Source organism: Oryza sativa, chromosome 4 (assembly GCF_034140825.1).
Source record: "Oryza sativa Japonica Group chromosome 4, ASM3414082v1".
Taxonomy (NCBI): Eukaryota; Viridiplantae; Streptophyta; class Magnoliopsida; order Poales; family Poaceae; genus Oryza; species Oryza sativa.
This window is the reverse complement of record NC_089038.1, coordinates 31,434,898-31,452,371: the sequence shown is the minus strand read 5'-3', so window position 1 is coordinate 31,452,371 and position 17,474 is coordinate 31,434,898. Positions and strand designations below refer to the sequence as shown.

The 17,474-nt window shown below is 47.5% G+C and overlaps 2 protein-coding genes across 2 annotated transcripts; both read right to left on the bottom strand.

Annotated features, from left to right (window-relative positions):
• Window positions 1-4,583: 4,583 nt before the first annotated feature.
• On the bottom strand, window positions 4,584-5,685 carry LOC4336947 (ethylene-responsive transcription factor 11). Its single transcript, XM_015778389.3, has one exon. It carries the CDS (start codon window positions 5,564-5,566, stop codon window positions 4,898-4,900), a length of 669 nt encoding a protein of 222 aa, XP_015633875.1. The 5' UTR covers window positions 5,567-5,685; the 3' UTR covers window positions 4,584-4,897.
• Window positions 5,686-10,777: 5,092 nt separating this feature from the next.
• Window positions 10,778-17,243, bottom strand: LOC4336945 (uncharacterized). The gene is made up of 10 exons (XM_015781734.3): window positions 16,755-17,243; window positions 14,347-15,637; window positions 14,198-14,268; window positions 13,456-13,589; window positions 13,182-13,362; window positions 12,668-13,099; window positions 12,491-12,592; window positions 12,087-12,392; window positions 11,951-12,013; window positions 10,778-11,010 (listed from the first exon to the last, which is right to left on the bottom strand). Exons 1-10 carry the CDS (start codon window positions 17,166-17,168, stop codon window positions 10,912-10,914), a joined length of 3,093 nt encoding a protein of 1,030 aa, XP_015637220.1. The 5' UTR covers window positions 17,169-17,243; the 3' UTR covers window positions 10,778-10,911.
• Window positions 17,244-17,474: the final 231 nt, after the last annotated feature.

Sequence of the window (17,474 nt, the reverse complement as noted above, 5' to 3'; positions counted from 1 at the left end):
ACATCCTGATGTTTCTTCTGATCTGACACAGCTGGGTTTGGTTTCTGTCGATTAATTGACACAATACTACCCCTGATCCTGACTGCCGCCGGCGCCTAACCATTCACGTTCAGACTTCAGAACCGTTCCTATCGGTGGGGAGCAGGAAGTGATCGAATGCGACATGTGGGAATTGGGGTGATGGACGGGGGCAGCTTGGCCGCTCAGCTCGAGCATATACGACACCGATTACCGAGCGAGACTGGATTAGCGATGCTGACGAAATGCTTACCAAGGTAGGAGCCTCGTCATTAGCTGTACTCATATTGTTCTTGAAACTGCATCACTGCATGTCTGCAACGGTAATTCTCGATAGCGAAAGAAAATACTCTACCATAGTAATCCCCCATCCCAAAATATACTATCCTACTACTGTAAATATAGGCGGGATATATCCACTATTCACCATATTCATACTAAGGCTGCGTTCGTTTCTCCAACAAGAGTTGGATGAAATTTTGTATACTTGTGACACGTTTTTCAAACTGCTAAACGGTATGTTACAAAAAAAAATTGAGATAATCCCTTATGTGCCACTGAAAATTCGTCGGATCCCTTATATGCCACTAAAAATTGGTTTTTCCCTTATATGCCATTGGTCCAAATTTGCGTACCTTCTCATGCCACTACCGTCAGTTAACCGTGTGTTGACCGTTAACTCTCAAGTAAAAAAGACATATTTGCATGTCTGAGTTGTTAGGCATGCCCTATACTCAGAAGGGTAAATATGTCTTTTTTCCTTTAAAATTAACGGTCAACATACGGTCAACTGATGGGAGTGGCATGAGAGGGTGCGCAAATTTGGATCAATGGCATATAAGGAAAGAGCCAATTTTCAGTGGTATATAAGGGATCAAACCAATTTTCAGTGGCATATAAGGGATTCTCTCAAAAAGATTCTATATGAAAGTTGCTCTAAAATATCAGATTAATCTATTTTCCAAGTTTGTAATAATTAAAACTCAATTAATCACACGTTATTACCATCTCGTTTTGCGTGAAACACTTAATCTTTATCTTCATCTTTAGGAGATCCAAACACCACCTAATATGTTCAATCAGATCCTAGATTGTTATATTTTGGTACGAAGAAGTACTTGTTATGTGACCGATTGAGCTACAACCAATAAATTGTTATAAAAAAATATAAACGAAAGAACCTAATATAATTTTATGGATAAAATTTTGCAATTGCACCTTTGATTTAAAATCTAATTCTTAAAAATAAAATACCATGAAAAACCTTAACAATAAATTAAAATTAAGTTCAAATTTTAAAATTTGGCCGCTGGCAAGGGTACTAGCTGTTTGGGCTGTGTGTGCTGTTGATTCGCACCAATGGGCCGTACCGATCGACCGTCTCCTTGCTCCGCGCTGTTCGGCACGCCCTCCTCGTTCCGTCCAGCTCGCTAGCTCCACGCCTCCACCACCACCAGTGCGTGCCAACACGTCGGCACGTCGTGCCTCGTGCGGGTGGTTCGTGGGTGAGGGGCGACGCGTGGAGGCCTGCGCGCGTTTTCCGCACGCACTCGCGTGATCGAGAGTGGGTGGGACGGCGCGAACAACGGCCACCCGCGGCGCGCGGTACGGTGTTTAACCCGGTGGGTGGGAGGATTCGTGGGGTCGTAGACCGCGCGGAGCGGTTCATCATGGCTAGTTCCGCCGCGCGCGTGCGCCGCAACGTGCCGCGGGAGGCGGGAGCTCGATCGATCGGCGCGGCAGTTCGTGCACCTCCACGGCTCAAAGCACCGGACGAGCCGCATGCAGCAGCAGCAGCAGCAGCAGCGACGCGGACGAGGAAATAATCTCCACGGACGCGGCGCCGTGACAGGTTTCGCGTGGGTTCGCTGGGGCCACGACGACGATCGATCGATCGAGCACAGCTAGTCCGGACGCACGCACGTGTCGTTCCGGCGCACGAAAGAGATCGTTCGGTGATTCTGTTAGTTACTCCTCGAGCACGGTAGCTGCACTACTAGTACTACCGGTGGACACACGCATACCTGGCGATGCGTACAATGTTGACCTGCCGCCCGCTAGCTGCGCATTGCGGTGTGGACGTGTGGTGTGGTGGGTTGCGTGCATCGTTTCGTAGGCGGCGGCGCGCGCGGGGGAGTGGTGGAGTACGTACGTACGCTGGTGGCTGGCCGAGGGGACACGACCACACGGGATTCCTCTTTTTTTTTTCCCGGTGGAAAGCGTGGGGGCTGGGCTAGCCAATGCCTCGCTAGTTAGGCGCCGTGACGCCGTCTGAAGCTGGAGCACGGCGCGCGGCGAGCAGGTCCACCGGTTTCGGTGGCTTTTGGGTCGTGATCCGGTGCGCGCGCGGCTACTTTTATTCTGATCTGCCGGCCGCCGCCTGAGATTCGAAGCCGCCGACGCTGCCTCCCTCTCGGATGTGGTGGAGTACAGGTGCATACACGTGACGCGTCCTGTGTGGCTGGCCGGCTCGAGGTCGGAACAGAAAGGCAGGTTCTGATCTGTCATCTTCGTCTTAATTTATTACTCTTAGAGCCAGTTTAACGGTATAGCGCACTACTATTTCGAAATCATCTATAGTCAATTCATATAATATTTGCTTACTATACTATTGATACTTGGTCCTATCTGTCATACACACATTACATATTAGAGTTCGTGCTATAGATTTATAACCGTTATAACCGTTGCTCTTCTTTTTTTTTATTTATCTCTTTAAAATATGTTTATGAATGCTACTGTACCTGCTCTTACTACGGGATATACCAGTGGAGTTGATGAGTTGATGCCTTGATGGTGGAGCGTGGAGACTCGAGACTTTGCTCTTGTTTTCCTCTTTTTCCTCCCTTCTACGGTTACTGTTCTTTTTCTGGGTTAGAGACATGGATGGGTATATATCAACCCATGTATATACCCATACTGTGTGTAGGTAGATACAGTAATCAGTAATCAGTAAGCTAGTAATCAAGTTCAGGCTGAGTTTAGTTATATATTTTTTCTTCAAACTTCTAACTTTTTTATCACATCAAAACTTTCCTCCACACACAAACCTACAACTTTTCCGTCACATTGTTTCAATTTCAACCAAATTTCTAATTTTAATATGAACTAAACACACCTTCAGATATGTAATTAAGCATTAGCGCAAACAACATGTGCTTAGATGAGATGGAGAGGAGAGCGAAAAAGATGCCAGACCGTTTAATCATGCCTTGAGAAAACCACTCAAATACTCGTAATTCAGTTGGAATAAAACTCTAGATTATCCAACTCCTCAAAACTTATAGACCCTTGTAGTAAGCTCACAGGCTAACAGCCAACATGTCCCTTAATTCTCTGGCAAATATACCAGCCAGCTAGCTAGTTGAGATACTGCGCCAACAACTACAGAGCACAGCCGAAATTTCGCAAAGTTGAGATAGTAAACTTGCGAGAGCTTCCAACGCTACCACCTACGCGAACCGCGAAAACCATCGGCGCTGATGAGCCAAAAGCAAAGCAGCTCGCTCGCGGCTCGACTCGCAGTCGCAGATCGATCCAAACAACCAACCAAACCAACCAATCCTTGTGCGGAACAAAAGGCGAGGACGCCTACTGTAGCCGACTAGCCGCCCCGCGACCGCGACGCCGGCCACCACATGACAAACACGATCCGAGCCACACGGTTGGTTGGGTCGTGGGGCCCCCGCGCGGTGGTGGACCCACGCATCCGCGGGTCGTTGGCTCACTGGCTCACGGGTCGCGCGTGTGCGTGCGTGCGAGTGTACGTAGCTTGCGCTGCGGTAGCGAGCTTGCCCCGGGCCGAAGCGAGGTGAAGAGACAGGAAGGCGTCAAACGCGCGTGGGGTGGTGGTGGGGGCGCGCCCAGGGAGGCCATAGCCAGTGGCTTTGGCTACGTGGTTGTCGCGCCGTGGGAGCAAGTGTGACTGTGTGAGCGTGACCACGACGACTCCTCCCCCTCCCCTGGGCGACGCGACGCGGTGCGGCGCGGCGTCCTACGAGCTCTGCTCCCGCTGCGCACGCCTGTGCACGGGTGGACTCGTTCTCCACGGGGCCCGCGGCAAGCGACGTCGTCGTAGATGGTCGTTGGTGCCGCGGTTTTCCGCGCGTCTCCTCCGTCCGGGTCGTACTCCAAGCCTTTCCTTCCGCGGGCCGCGGGGTGGTGTGGCTGTCGGTCGCCGGGGAGGAGGAGCGGGGCACTTGTACTTTGTTTTGCCACGGAATTTCATCCGCCGAACCGTTCAACGACGCGTGCTCTTGTACATCGAACACACACTTCAGATCGGTGGGAGAAGACTACTAGCAGTCATTGTTTGAGCTGATTTGCACATACATCTGCCTGTTTTGATGTGCAATTAAGATGCACAGGAGACGACAAAACCGGTTTAATTGTTTTCCTCTGTTTAATGATGCACAAGCTGGGATGGTAAATCTCAAGTCCTTTTTCCCTCAAGAGTCAAGACACAGATCTGGTTAGGTGCTGGAAACAAAGTTGCCTGTGCTGCTAACTTGCAGGGATGAAGCCACATACTAGTAATAAACGGGTAAAGCATCCACAGTAAATGGTTTTTAAGAACAAAATAACGTAAATTTCTCATTAATCAGAGATTGATGATCAATATGTTACATCGAACAACAAAATGTTTTCTTTTTCTTTTCTTGTTTTTTTCCTTCTTTCTTTAAAGGAACTGTAACACCGGGAGTAGTAGCCTTTTCCTCATACCTATCTCCCCGTGCAAAAAGGACACGATCTATGTACACCTAGTTGATCAATCCTGGCAATTAAACGGACGATTAACCTCTTACTATTACACGTCGCTCTAGACTTTTCTACGAGGGATTTGTGGGGGGGTCTTGTCGTCGTCATCGGGCGCTGCAACCTACGCCTCCTCGATCGGCGGCGGCAGGTTCAGGTCGAGCCCCACGCCGACGGCCGGCGAGGCGTCCACCACGGATGACGACGAGCCGGTGTCGCTCTGCTCGTCCAGGCGAGCTACCTCCTTCTTGACGCTGACGACGGCCGGCCGGCGAGGCACCGGTGCCGCGACGGCCACGGTCACCGCGACCCTGGGGTCGAGGAACAGGAACGGCTGGGCGGCCACCATGGCCGACATCCCGAGGCTCAGATCGAGCGAAGGCGAGGCGGGCACCTGGGCCTTGGCCGCGGCCGCCACCGGGGCGGCGGCGGGCGTGTCCCGGGAGGACGACTCGACCGTGCTGCTGGTCGGGCTGACGACGGCCAGCGCCGCCGCCTTGGGCAGCGGCGGCGGCGGGGCGTGGTGGTGGGCGTGCGCGAAGGCGACGGGGAAGTTGGTCTTGGCCTTGGGCCCGCGGAAGTGGAGCGCGGCGCTGTCGTAGGCGCGCGCCGCGGCCTCGGCGGTGTCGAAGGTGCCGAGCCACACCCGCGCCTTCCTGGCCGGGTCGCGGATCTCCGCCGCGTACCTGCCCCACGGGCGCTTCCTCACGCCGCGGAACCTGGGCTCCATGCCGGCTCCTCCGCCCTCCGCCACGGCGACGGCGACGGCCTCGGCGGCGTTCCTGGGAGCCATGTCCGTTCTTGTTCGGGTCGAGCACCACGAGCAGAGCGAGCTAAGGCGGGCGAGAGCGCCAAGTGTTCGACCGGTGGATGGTGGGTGGTTGGTTTGGCGCCGGTGGTGCGTTGGAGTTTGGGGGGAGGAAAGTGGGGAGGAGGAGGTGGTATTAATAGGGGAGGCGGGAGGTGCGGCGGGGCCAGCGGGAGGGGAGGTTTGACCCCATAGCGGAGCGGAGAGAGAGGCGCCGCCCCCGCCGTTTGTCCCGTCGTTAATCTTCCCTCTCTCTCTCTCTTTTCTTTTCTCCTTGCCTTTGACGGTGCTGATTTGGTAGCGTGTGTGTGTGGTTGCTTTCCCTTGCTCCTTGCTTGCTTGGTAGTTCGAGTGCTGCGCTGCCCCGTCCTATTGTCCTTGTGATCCTTTTGGACGCACAACGGCACGACGCAGGGTGCTGTACTATACCTCCGTATTAAAATATAAGAATGACAGACTGTCTATCCAAATACATTGTATTAGAAAATATCATATTTAATTCTAAATTATAATATTTTGTCCTCGCATTATTGATAATCATGCATGCGTTAGAATGTTTGAGATCTGAAAAATAAATGGCTAAAAATATATGCAGTCGTAAGGTGCAGTCGCACTTACGACCGTATCCGATCTCAATCTGTATGTTTGGTTCCAATTTTTTTTCTTACTTCTTTTTGCCATTTCCCATCGGTGGAATCAACAAGGGGTGAGGTCCGTGTATTTTCGCGTCAGGTAGGCGGCGAAGCGAATGGTGGTGTCGCGCGCCGATTTTCGCGGTGAAGGGATGGTATAGCGAGCCAACAACGGCTGTGCCGTCGCGTCGCGCACCCAGCTGATTGCTTCCCATAATTCCGTCCACCGCGACGACGGCGGCGCGCGCAAAACGAGACATGCAGACAAGCAAACCAAAAAAAAAAAGCAGCAAAACCGTCGCAATTTCGCGTGGTGGGGCCAACGCCACCGGCCGCCGCCTTTGTTATCCCCACCTCCCCCGTACGTAACGTCGTAAACGCGAGCGCGAGAGCGCGAGAGCGCGCGCGCGGTGGTGGGGCCGACGGTGTCCCGGTCGCGGCGCGAGCCGCGTGGCGTGGCGTGGCCCGCGGTGCGGTGCGCAGTGCAGGGGGGCGACGACGCGGCGCGTGATGTGACGGGAGGGAGGTGTGGGCGGAAAAAAAAAGTGTTTTTTTTGGGCAACAGGGGACGGACGATGGATGTGGTGGGCGGCCGCAGGAGGACGACGTAGCTGCACCGCGTCTTCCTTGCTTGGCACGGCGGCGGGCTGAGGCGGCCGCGGGTAGACGGCAGATTCGCGGAGGATTATTGTATTGTTGCGCGTGCACGCTGCACCCGAGCGGAGCTGCGAGCTGGACCGGACAAGTCTTCGGGCGCCGGATTTGGACGGTGGAATGGGGAAACCGCCAACCCTTTTTTTTTCCCTCTCGCTGTTCTCTGCCAGACGCTGAGGCGCAGGCGGCGTACACAGAGGCGGATATAGCCGGTATCACACGACACCGACGATTTTTCGTAAAACCTATAGCAAAATTGTATATCTATATCTTATAACACTATGATCTAAATATAATTAGCATGCCATGACAACACGAATCGATTTTCTGGAACCTTTCATTCAAACGAGTGTGATTTTAGTAGGAGTATTTAAATTTCGTAATTGCTATTCTAGTGTTGGTCTGTCGCAACAAAATTGGAGAGAGAACTTTATCCAAAATATCAAGAATTAGAAAAAAGTTAGGGGTTGATTTTTTTTTTCAAAAGAAAATCTACATATGGATTTTTTTATTGAAAATCTATTTAAAATCTAATTTTAATAATATATTTGTTGGTATCCTTTAATGTGGTCACAAAATCATTCAGTTATTTAGCCATTAAAAAAAACTAAAGGCATGTTCACTTTGTTGCCAAAAAAACCTTACCAAATTTTGGTATTGCCAAAATTTTGACAACTTTGCCAAAATTTTAGCAAGATTTCTTATATAGTTACCAAATTTTGCAGCAAACTAAATATAGCCATTTTTTTGGCAACTTTACCAAAATTTGGTAAGGTTTTTTTAGCATCAAAGTAAACAGGCCCTAAGCTACTGAATAATTTTGTTTTATCAATGCGATAATTATAGTCTTTATGTGATGGAGCGAGCACTTCACGTGACACATAGTGCAGCTGGACTTAATGGACTTTTTCACATTTTGGTCATTTGAAAAACTTATTTCGTAAATAGATCCCTGGGAAAACTTATCGAAGAAACGGTTCTTTTTAGGTCGCTAGAGTGGCTGGCATCGTCCTCCTGCCACCGTGGCACACGCGAACCGACGTGTCAGGAGGAGGGCGCCGCCCTAGGGAGGAGGACGCCAGCCATGTTGGCGCAGCTCCTCCCACCCCTCGCCTCCATTCCTATTCCTCTATATAGAGTTGCAACCTTTTTGTTTTTGTTTTATTTTTTCGATGTTTTTTTGCACTTGGGATCACGATACAACCAACCACGAAAAAATTAAACTCGAACGGAATATACCACTTAGCTAGAAGTCTGAAAATAGCATACCACTTAGCCTACTTTCATCAAAATTAGACCATAACTCCTTTAGTAAATATAACCACATGAAATCATAGCCATAAGTTAAACAGTACAGAGATATGCACTTTTTTTTTATTTTTTTGATATTTTTTTCACACTTAGGATAATACAGGAACTAACCATAGAAAAAATAAACTCAAACGGACAAAATATGTAACTTGTAGAATTTTCCAAAGCTCTACCGAAAAGTCATTCGGGTGTCATTTATTAAAATAGGTGTAACTTTCTCATACGGACTCGGAAGATATTAAAACCTCCAAATTCCACTTGCAAAATTGTGTTTTCGAAGAGAGAAGTTTTTTCGTAGAGCTTTGGAAAATTCCACAGGCCACATATTTCATCCGTTTGAGTTTATTTTTTATATGGTTAGTTCTAGCGAGTTCCTAAGTGTGAAAAAATATCAAAAAAAAAATAAAAATAAAAAAGTTGCACATCTCTCTCCTCTGTACTAGTTCGGAGAAAGAGAAAGAGGAGAGGAAAAATTCTATAGGTCACATATTACGTCCATTTGAGTTCAATTTTTCTATGATTGGTTCTTTGTGTGTTCCTAAGCGTGAAAAAAATATCAAACAAATAAAAGAAAAATAAAAAATTTCGGGGAGGGGGGGCGCCAACCACTCTGGCGCGCTCCCCCTAGCCACCTCAGTATCGCCCCGCCACGTCGGCAGGGGGACGGCGCCAGCCACTCTAGCATCCCAAAAAGGACCATTTCTGTGATAAGTTTTTTTAGGGGTCTATCTGTGAAATAAGTTTTTTAAAAGGATCAAAATATGAAAAATCCAGACTAAACTTATCCTGTAGGACGTGGTTTGTAAAAAAGGTTTAAACCACTTAAAAATGTACTCCCTCCGTTAATACAACAACTTTTAATTTTTAACTATCCCTCTGGACTTTACAATAGAGGAAGTGATTGATTAGATAGTTGAAAAAAGAATTCTAAATTTACTCGCAGTATGTCCCGTGTAAGGGTTTTATATGAAAAGGAGTAACTTTCCCGCTTGAACCTAACGGAGATGAAAATTAAGTATAAACATGTAAAAAAAATATTCGCACATAATTAATCGAGTTTCAAATTTTCTAATTTTTTAAAAAGATTATATGATATTTTAAAATAATTTTTATATAGAAAATTTTCGTAAAAAAACCCCCAACATTTAGCGGTTAGAAAAGAGCAGGACACGCATAGTATCCGAAGCGTACCCAGCGTGAGGCAATTCTCAGCTTCTGGTTTCCTGGCCAATCGCAAGCCTATTTTTATTCTTCGCGGCGTCGAACTAACGCGTCGAGCACCGGTGGCCGTCACGTCAGAGGCGCAGACCGCGGGGTTTCACACCACCCACCGTCCGCGTCGGGCGCGGGTCGCGTTGCGCGCGAGCCGTACGTCGCCGTCGTCGCAAAGCGCCCCGCTCGCCGAGCGCGTGACTGCGGCCCACCGTCCGTTACGGCGCCCACCACACACCACTTGTCCAATCAAATCTCCATCCAGGAGACGGAGACGGAGACGGAGACGCACGCATGGGGACGGACACACGACTGCGGCGGCTGCGGCGTGGGAGGTGGGACCCGCCCTCCTCCGCGAGGTTTCTCTACTCCACACGCACCCGCATCGGTGGATATCCGCCTCGCTACTTCGCTAGTCTCTGAATTTTATTTTGTCGCTCGGCGGCCGGCGCGGTGCGGGGCCCCCACTGCTACTTGTTTAACTTATTTTTTTCGTTCCCTTTTCCTTTTTTTTTTCGCTCCCGCTTCGGTCGCTCGCGGACTCCATCGCCTGGTCTGCGCGCGGCTTTTCACCGGCAAGTCTACTACTCCCTTTTCTTTCTTTCTTTTCTGGCCCTACAGTTGCATCGCACACACCGACGGGTCATACGTATGCATTACGGAATTTGGCAAAGCTGTTGTGATGGGGGTATGAGGTTTCAGTTGGACCAACTGATCAGCCCGTGCTGTAATAAACACCACCGTCAGTCCGTCACGTAAATTACCGTTCAAAGAAATGATTTGTCGGGAAAATACGATCTAACACTTGGCAAAGCCGCGTCTCACGAAATAACCGTATTGCCAAAGACTAGCAGTTTGGCCTCACCGGGTCAACTCTAGTTTAGTGGGTATATTAGGCAAAATACTCCATTCGTAAAGATTGACAATTGGTTGACGAGCTCAGCGTACAGCTGGTGCTCAGCACTCCGTTTCCTACCTACGCACAAGAATATACGCAGAAGAATATATACGTACCCCTATTCAAAATACTACTACTACTATAATTCACGCCGAAAAGCTAGAGTTGGAGTACTAAAAAAAAACAGGCAACGGCACCGCACCGCGTGCAGAGGGGAGGAAGCCGCGGCGGGCGAAGCAGACAGGCAGGCGGTGGTAGCGTCACGTTGCTCACGGGGGGTGCCAACGCGTGGGCACGCGCGCGCCGGTGGCGTGCGAGTCGCGCGTCGCGTTGCCCCGCGCCGCGCGCGACAGCTTCCGCGTGACGCAGCGTGGCCGGCAGGAAAGCGAGGATGCGCAGCGCAACGGGGGGTATCTTTCTTTCGTACCACGCGCCTGCCTCCCACGGCGACGCACGACGGTGAGAAAAAGTCTTAACTCCGAAGCCGTATGGGGAAGCGACCAGCAAGCGATCGAGACAACCGCTTTCAGATGCTGGAAATCTGTACATGATTTACACGCTGGCAACCGGGAAGTGCTCCGAGGAGACGAAAATCTGGTGCCACCACAAGCTCACGTTTTGGCTCAGCTCCAATGCTCATCGTCATCATAATCCTGGTTCTCGGGGTCGTCCTCGCCTTCCCCCGCTGGATCCTTTTCACCGTCCACGGAATCTAATGTGTCCTGCAAAGCGTCAGGAGTGAACTGGGGTTAGGTTTTGTGCTCCAGCTAAGAAAGGCCGGATAGCTACATTGGCGAATTCAGCGATTGGCATATATCGTCGATTGATGCTTCAAGAAATTATGCAAGTTAGGTTCCAAATTTGAATACAAAAGCTGAGACCTTACCAGTTACTACCTCCAAATGGAGCATGCTTAACATACTAGCAGGCATATTTATATGTCCACTAACATCTATGGACGCAATAGAGCAGCTATGTTAGAATTTTTTTTTTTTTTGCAATATTGGATCTCTCTTGGTGTCAACCCAAGTATCTATTCCCCTAGCAAGGACCAACCACCTCCGGTCCATCGAAGGTTTCACACACCACCGAATCACCAATGTTTTCATCTAGCTTATGCTTTGGCCCATAATAATTACTAGATACAAGAGGCTCTGCCATGATTTGTACATGATCATAAAGCAAAACAATCCATATCAACGCACTAGAGTTTATCACACTAAACCACCCAGTCAAAAGAATTTTCCATGGACAAGTTTAATAGGTTAGCATGCAAGGGAGATCAAGAAAAATACATCTGGTTGAATTGATTTTGGTCAGTGTCGAGTTTCAGTATAAGCCAGACCAGCTGGGTAGTCTAACTCGTAGTCTCGTGCAGTCATTGTAAGCAGTTAATCATTTTTAGAACAGTTTTTTTTATTATTTATACATTGCCTATCATTTCGTTTTGTTTAAATTGTTCGCACAAACTTATCAATTAGCATCTGGTTATCAACAAGAGACCATGGTAGCTTAAATTTAGTGCCACTCCTTTTTCAATGGACTTACTTTTAAGCCCACTAAGACAAACAGAAACAGGCTTTCACCATAGCATCTCTCTAGCAAATACTGAACTCTGCTTTAAAGGTACATGTACAGGCAGAATACAAATTTCATTATTACCTGGCATGACAGCTGGCATCGCTTATCCCCTGCAACAGCCGCCAATGACCCCTTTTTCGGACCCTGCAAATGGATTACATAAATAAAAATAATATGAATGCTAATTAAATGAGTTATATAACTGCCTTTTACTTACATCCAGAATAATGCGTGATTTTGACATGCTCCGCATGTTTTGCTCCAAAGACAAAAACTTCTTCTCCCATGTCTCATTTAACCCTTGTAGAGCTTGATTAATCATCTGTTGCACCTGTTCATGTGTGAACATCGGAGGTTGTCCTTGTCCGTGATTGCTGGAACAACCAGGGGAGGACTTTGGCAAAGAATCAGTCTGGACCTTCTTCCTAACACCAGTGTCGCAATAGTATCTCCCACGCTTGCAGCCTCCCATATGTTCCTGTACAGGCTCTCTGGCCTCTGCAGTATGTTCATACGTGGTATCCTGGAAAAAAAGAGTATAGTACAAGTTGACATGTGCAAAGTGATACTATTCACAGATTCAAAATTTTCAAATATTGTACATGTAACAGGAGTAGGTACCTCAGTTCGCAATATCTTCTTGTCAATAATCCCTCCTTTATCACTGTTAATCTTGGTGGATGGATCAATATCAGATACCAGCTTTCTGCCATTGTCAATGCTCTACAAAATCACACCTGGCTCGTTAACTAATGCAGAAAGATGTCAACAAGTAGGATTTGCATTCCTAGTTCTTACCGTAAACTGCTGATGCATTGCTATGCTCTGTGAGCCTGAAGCATTACAGGGGGGGTTTCCTGCATTCCGGTTCTTCCTTTTTTGGTAAGAGACCTTCATAACTTCATCTTTCGCCCAATGGTCACACAACTTCTCCCACCATTTTGGTTGCATCCATTCAGGGACGAATGGTTTCCAGTTAAGCGGATCATCAAGCTCAAGCACCAGAACAGACTCATCTCCATGCTGCTCCTCTGAATCTTCCCTACCATCGCCCTCTTCTAACGACCTACTGGCCCTAACAACCGTCGAAGATCTTTTGGCTTTTTTTGCCAGCAAATCTCTGACCCTTTGCTTCTCGTAGCAAAAGAGGTTAACTAATTGTCTAACTGCTTTACGGTCAAAGATCTTTCGACACTCCTCTTCCTGGCCAGGGGACCACTTGTAGCGTTTCTGCATTATTTTAAATAATAAGCACACATACTTTTAAATCTCAATGAAAATAGTATGAAACATGCCCCCGTAAGTTACTCACAAGGAATTCATCCAATACAGTATCTCTTATATCTGAAGGACATTGGTGCCAATGGAAAACCGCAAGCTCACAGGGTTGGCCATTGGTACCCACTGAAACATAGGTTCCAGGATAGTTCTGCTTGATAAGAAGGGATAGGGTGGTTGTCACCTTCAAACAGGATGGATGCACAGTCCAGTTTCTAGTTGCATAAATCAATTTTTCATACACATGAAGATTAGAATGTGCAAGTTATTTAACCTTCCATAAATCTATACACATCACCAACACTTACTCTGCACCACAAGGTGTCAGCACAGGCCTGTCAGCTTCTTTGCGTGGTTCCATTAGTACCGCAGGGGCACGGCCCCTGCGCTTTTTTGATGATTTACTAACAGATGCTGACAGCATATCACCATTCCGGGCATCCTGAAATTGCTCGGTGTCAGACAATACACAAATCATGGGATAAAATCCTTATTTGCCCCTGAAAGTTGGCCCAATCTCTCATTTGCCCCTTATTCCCTCAATGACGTGTGGATCCAGGATATGTCAGTGCTCATCATGGGTAAATAAGGTATAAAGTGAATTTGACAGGGAAAATAAGGATGCACATGAAACGTGCAAATGTTACATCCTTAGGTCATTGCAAAAGAATTCCATTTGAATACAATAGAAAGCTTTCTGCTTGCAATTCAATTATAATCATAGCACTACAACATTTGAGATATATCATGGAATAATAGTGGAACTGAACACGTAATATCTATCAACAATTTTAAACCAGCAAGCAAGTTTTCAAGTCAGCATCACAAGTTTGTAAACCTGCATGTACATTTATTAAGATGCATCAATTTCAAATGCTAAAACGCAAACCCTATTTCATCAAACCATGCCAAAACTTCTATAAGAAACTTGGTTGTCTGCTCTTTCCACTTTTCAAGCACACTGGCGTTCAGACCTCAAACTGAAAATAAAGTTCAGCATCACCCAAAGAAAAATAAAAAGGTTCAGCAAGAATAGATAAAGGGAGGAACCTGAGAATAGATGGGGGATGGTTGGTGGTGCTGGTGCGGTGTTGTTGGACTGCTACAGTTAACTGGTAGCTCTGCACAGGTGCGGAAGAACATGTTAGAAAGGACTCAACAGAAACAATTGAGCATGCCGGAGAGTGGGACAGACAGACTTTCAAATGAAGAAGGTGAGCTGATGGTGGGCAATGGAGTAGCATCCGCAACTGGCAATAAAACAGCAAGGCGGCTGCATGAAGCAGCCAAATTCATCTGGTGGCGTGTTCCCATTCCAGAGGACAAGCCCCCATGATGTTTGGCATCACCTGAAGAACCAATGAAGCCATTCTTTTGCCTGCCATGCTCTGAAAGGTTCTTGCCAGCACAAGCTTGTTGTTCTAGTTGGCCATCCATATCCTGATTTTGGTTCTCTAATGGAATTGAATGCACTTCATCATCACTACTATCGAGTTGGACAATCCCATCAAAGCTTTCATTAGGCATCTCATGCTCATGACATGAATTAGAACTACGATTTGGAAGTACCCACCTACTTTCTGGAGAGTACATCTGGCTGTAGCACTGGGGAATTCTCTCCTTTTGTTGCATACTATGATTCAAAGCAGGAGTAGTTGCATCAGCATTGTCCAACTTATTAGAGACTGATTGAGGATACCGGTGCTGGTTTGGTGAAATATGGTAAGTATCATCTATCGCCCTCTCAATTGGTGGAGTTTCTGATTGATTTTGGTTTGGGGAAGCATATATCCTATGGATAGGCTCAATATCAATAGGGTCTGGCGAACCCTTTGTTAAGCGCTGACTACGCCTAAGATGAGGCAACTCAGTTGAATAATTCAACGGACTCTTACCTTGCCTCTTTTGATTTCCTTTTGTATACTTGGTACCTTTTTTATTGTTTTGTACTGCTTTGCATGCCACCTGTACCTGCTCCACATGAACCAAATCACTGGAATTTTCGCCAGGCTGCTGCTTGTCACAAACTTGATGGAGAGTGTTTATCTGCTCATGCTCGATAGCACTAGGGGCAGCTATATGCCCAGTTTTCTGCTTGTTGTGCACTGCAATCATGCCATTGTGAAATCCTCCTCCTACAGAGTTTGAAGGCATTCCCTGAGCCCTTGATGCATGGATGGCCTTACTAATATGCTCTTCCTGCAACTTTCCAGCTGGATGAGATTTTGGACCAGAAGCAGATGTAGTTTTCTTCTTGCCAGGCTTGGTCATAGTCCCGTTAGGTGGTTCTGTGCGTGACTCCTCTCGATCAGCTGAAGGATTAACACACTCGTTTTGTAACCTCCCTACATCAGGAATTTGTGTCCTAGAGTCAACTCTGAATGAACTGAATGACTCCTCTCTAAAAGAATGCTTGTAGTATTGCTCTGGAATAATGGACTTCTGAACCTGTCCAGCAAGAGTTGGCTGATTTGAATTTCCATTCAGCACCTGAAAGAAGAAAAACACCATGAAACACTGTGATGAAATACTACTATTGGTCTAAATAAAGTGTCACCATGGGAAGTGCAGCCAATTCTGTCAACTTTGATCAATGATACCACATGTTTGTTCCAAACTTCCAATATAATTGTATTTCTTACATGACTTGTAACAGCTCTAATATATATTTGATCAATTTCCATAGTTATAATTTCGATGCACCACAATCAACTGTGCAGATCCAACAAACATGCTAATTTCTAGCTCAAGACAGTTAGAGAATATAGTGGCTGCAATCTTTACTTATTTATTTATAGATGGTTGATCATTAAACTAGTGGTACCACAGGTGCTTTGGAAGTAATAGAAAGGTCAAAGGGGCAAAGGGATGTTGTTATTCAAATGTTGAAGTGTTTAAACTTTTCTCCAAAGTTGACTGAATCAAATACATCACTTTTTTCCAATTCGTGGATACTTGAAAAAACAATGCTGGTTAATTGCACCAATCATGATTGCGCATAGGTAAACTCTTTCTTTAAATGCACACATTCAGTTCGAACGAAATGAGAAATGACCATTTATGCTGGTAACTTTTAAACTTGTTATTCTTTAGGGATGAGCATGGATCATCCATGGGGGTACTCATTGAGCTACTTTAGGTCAACTAAAATACAGCTTTCTAATACATGCAATATATTTAGTTGAACTATAACTGGTCAAGGGGTACCCATATATTGGCCATGCTGATCCCTAGCGTTTTTAGCCAAACATGAGAAAATGCGGGTTGTTGAGATTAAAACAGGAATGCTACAATAGCGACTCCTTGCTAAAACCAAGTGATCTGATAGTAAAGTCACGCATGCTTATTCAGAATTCCTAATCAAATTTAATCTCACTGCTTAGTACACAGGACATAGTCCTCAATGTACAATACAAGCATGGTTATGCTACTAGCAACCTATAGAAAGTAGTTTCACCTCACATGTCACAAGTTTGTAGCAAAAGGCCAACAGATACCATCACCACATTGCTCACATTTGAGCTAGTATAAATAAACACTTAATGAAACCAATAATCAACGATGCATTGCGAGGGAAATCCTGGGAGGAAATGATTCTGGATAGTACCTCGGAGGTCATCGCCGGCCGATTGGAGGTAATCGGGATCGCTGCCGGCGGGGCAACGACTGAGACGACGGCCGCGAGGGGAGGGGGAGGCGCGATCTCGGCGCCGCAGAGCGGGCACGAAAACCGCCCCGGGCCGTGCGGCACGCTGAGGACGGCCGCGCATCCCCCGCACGAGACGCGCGTGGGAGGGGCGGCGGCGGTGGCGGTGGCGGGGGCGGGCACGGCGGAGGGGACGACGCTCGCGCGCCCGGGGAGCGGGAGCGCGCGGCGGGGGCGCGGCGGCATGAGCTCCGGCGGGAGCGCCTGGGCCATGCCGCAGTCGGGGCAGGCGAACTCCGTCAGGCCGTGCTCCACCTCCAGGGTCTCGCCGCACCCGGCGCACCGCACCTCGAGGATCCCCGGCGGCGGCGCCATGGATCGGGGGAAGCGATCGCTAGGGTTTTGGTTTTTTTTCCCCCTTTTTTCTCTTCGCGCGTTTTTTTCTTTTCCGTTTTCCCTCTTCCGCTCTCGGGAAAAGGGACTGTACGATCGGATGAGCGTGACGGGTGGAGTGACAGTCCCGACAACTGTTGGCTGTCGCCGCTGTCTCACTGGCCTAATGCGTGAGTACTATACATTATTCTTGTTTACAAATATTCATCTTTTCTTTCCTTATTATGCTTATGAATCAAAATTTAAAATTTAATTTTAGGTTTTACAATTTATTTATAAGCCATGTTG

Coding starts and splice junctions, on each gene's coding strand:
- LOC4336947 (XM_015778389.3), bottom strand. CDS start 5,566: ATGGCTCCCAGGAACGCCGCCGAGGCCGTCGCCGTCGCCGTGGCGGAG.
- LOC4336945 (XM_015781734.3), bottom strand. CDS start 17,168: ATGGCGCCGCCGCCGGGGATCCTCGAGGTGCGGTGCGCCGGGTGCGGC. Junction 13,100..13,181: donor CTGTATTGGATGAATTCCTT/GTGAGTAACTTA, acceptor AAAATAATGCAG/AAACGCTACAAGTGGTCCCC. Junction 12,014..12,086: donor AATCACGCATTATTCTGGAT/GTAAGTAAAAGG, acceptor ATCCATTTGCAG/GGTCCGAAAAAGGGGTCATT.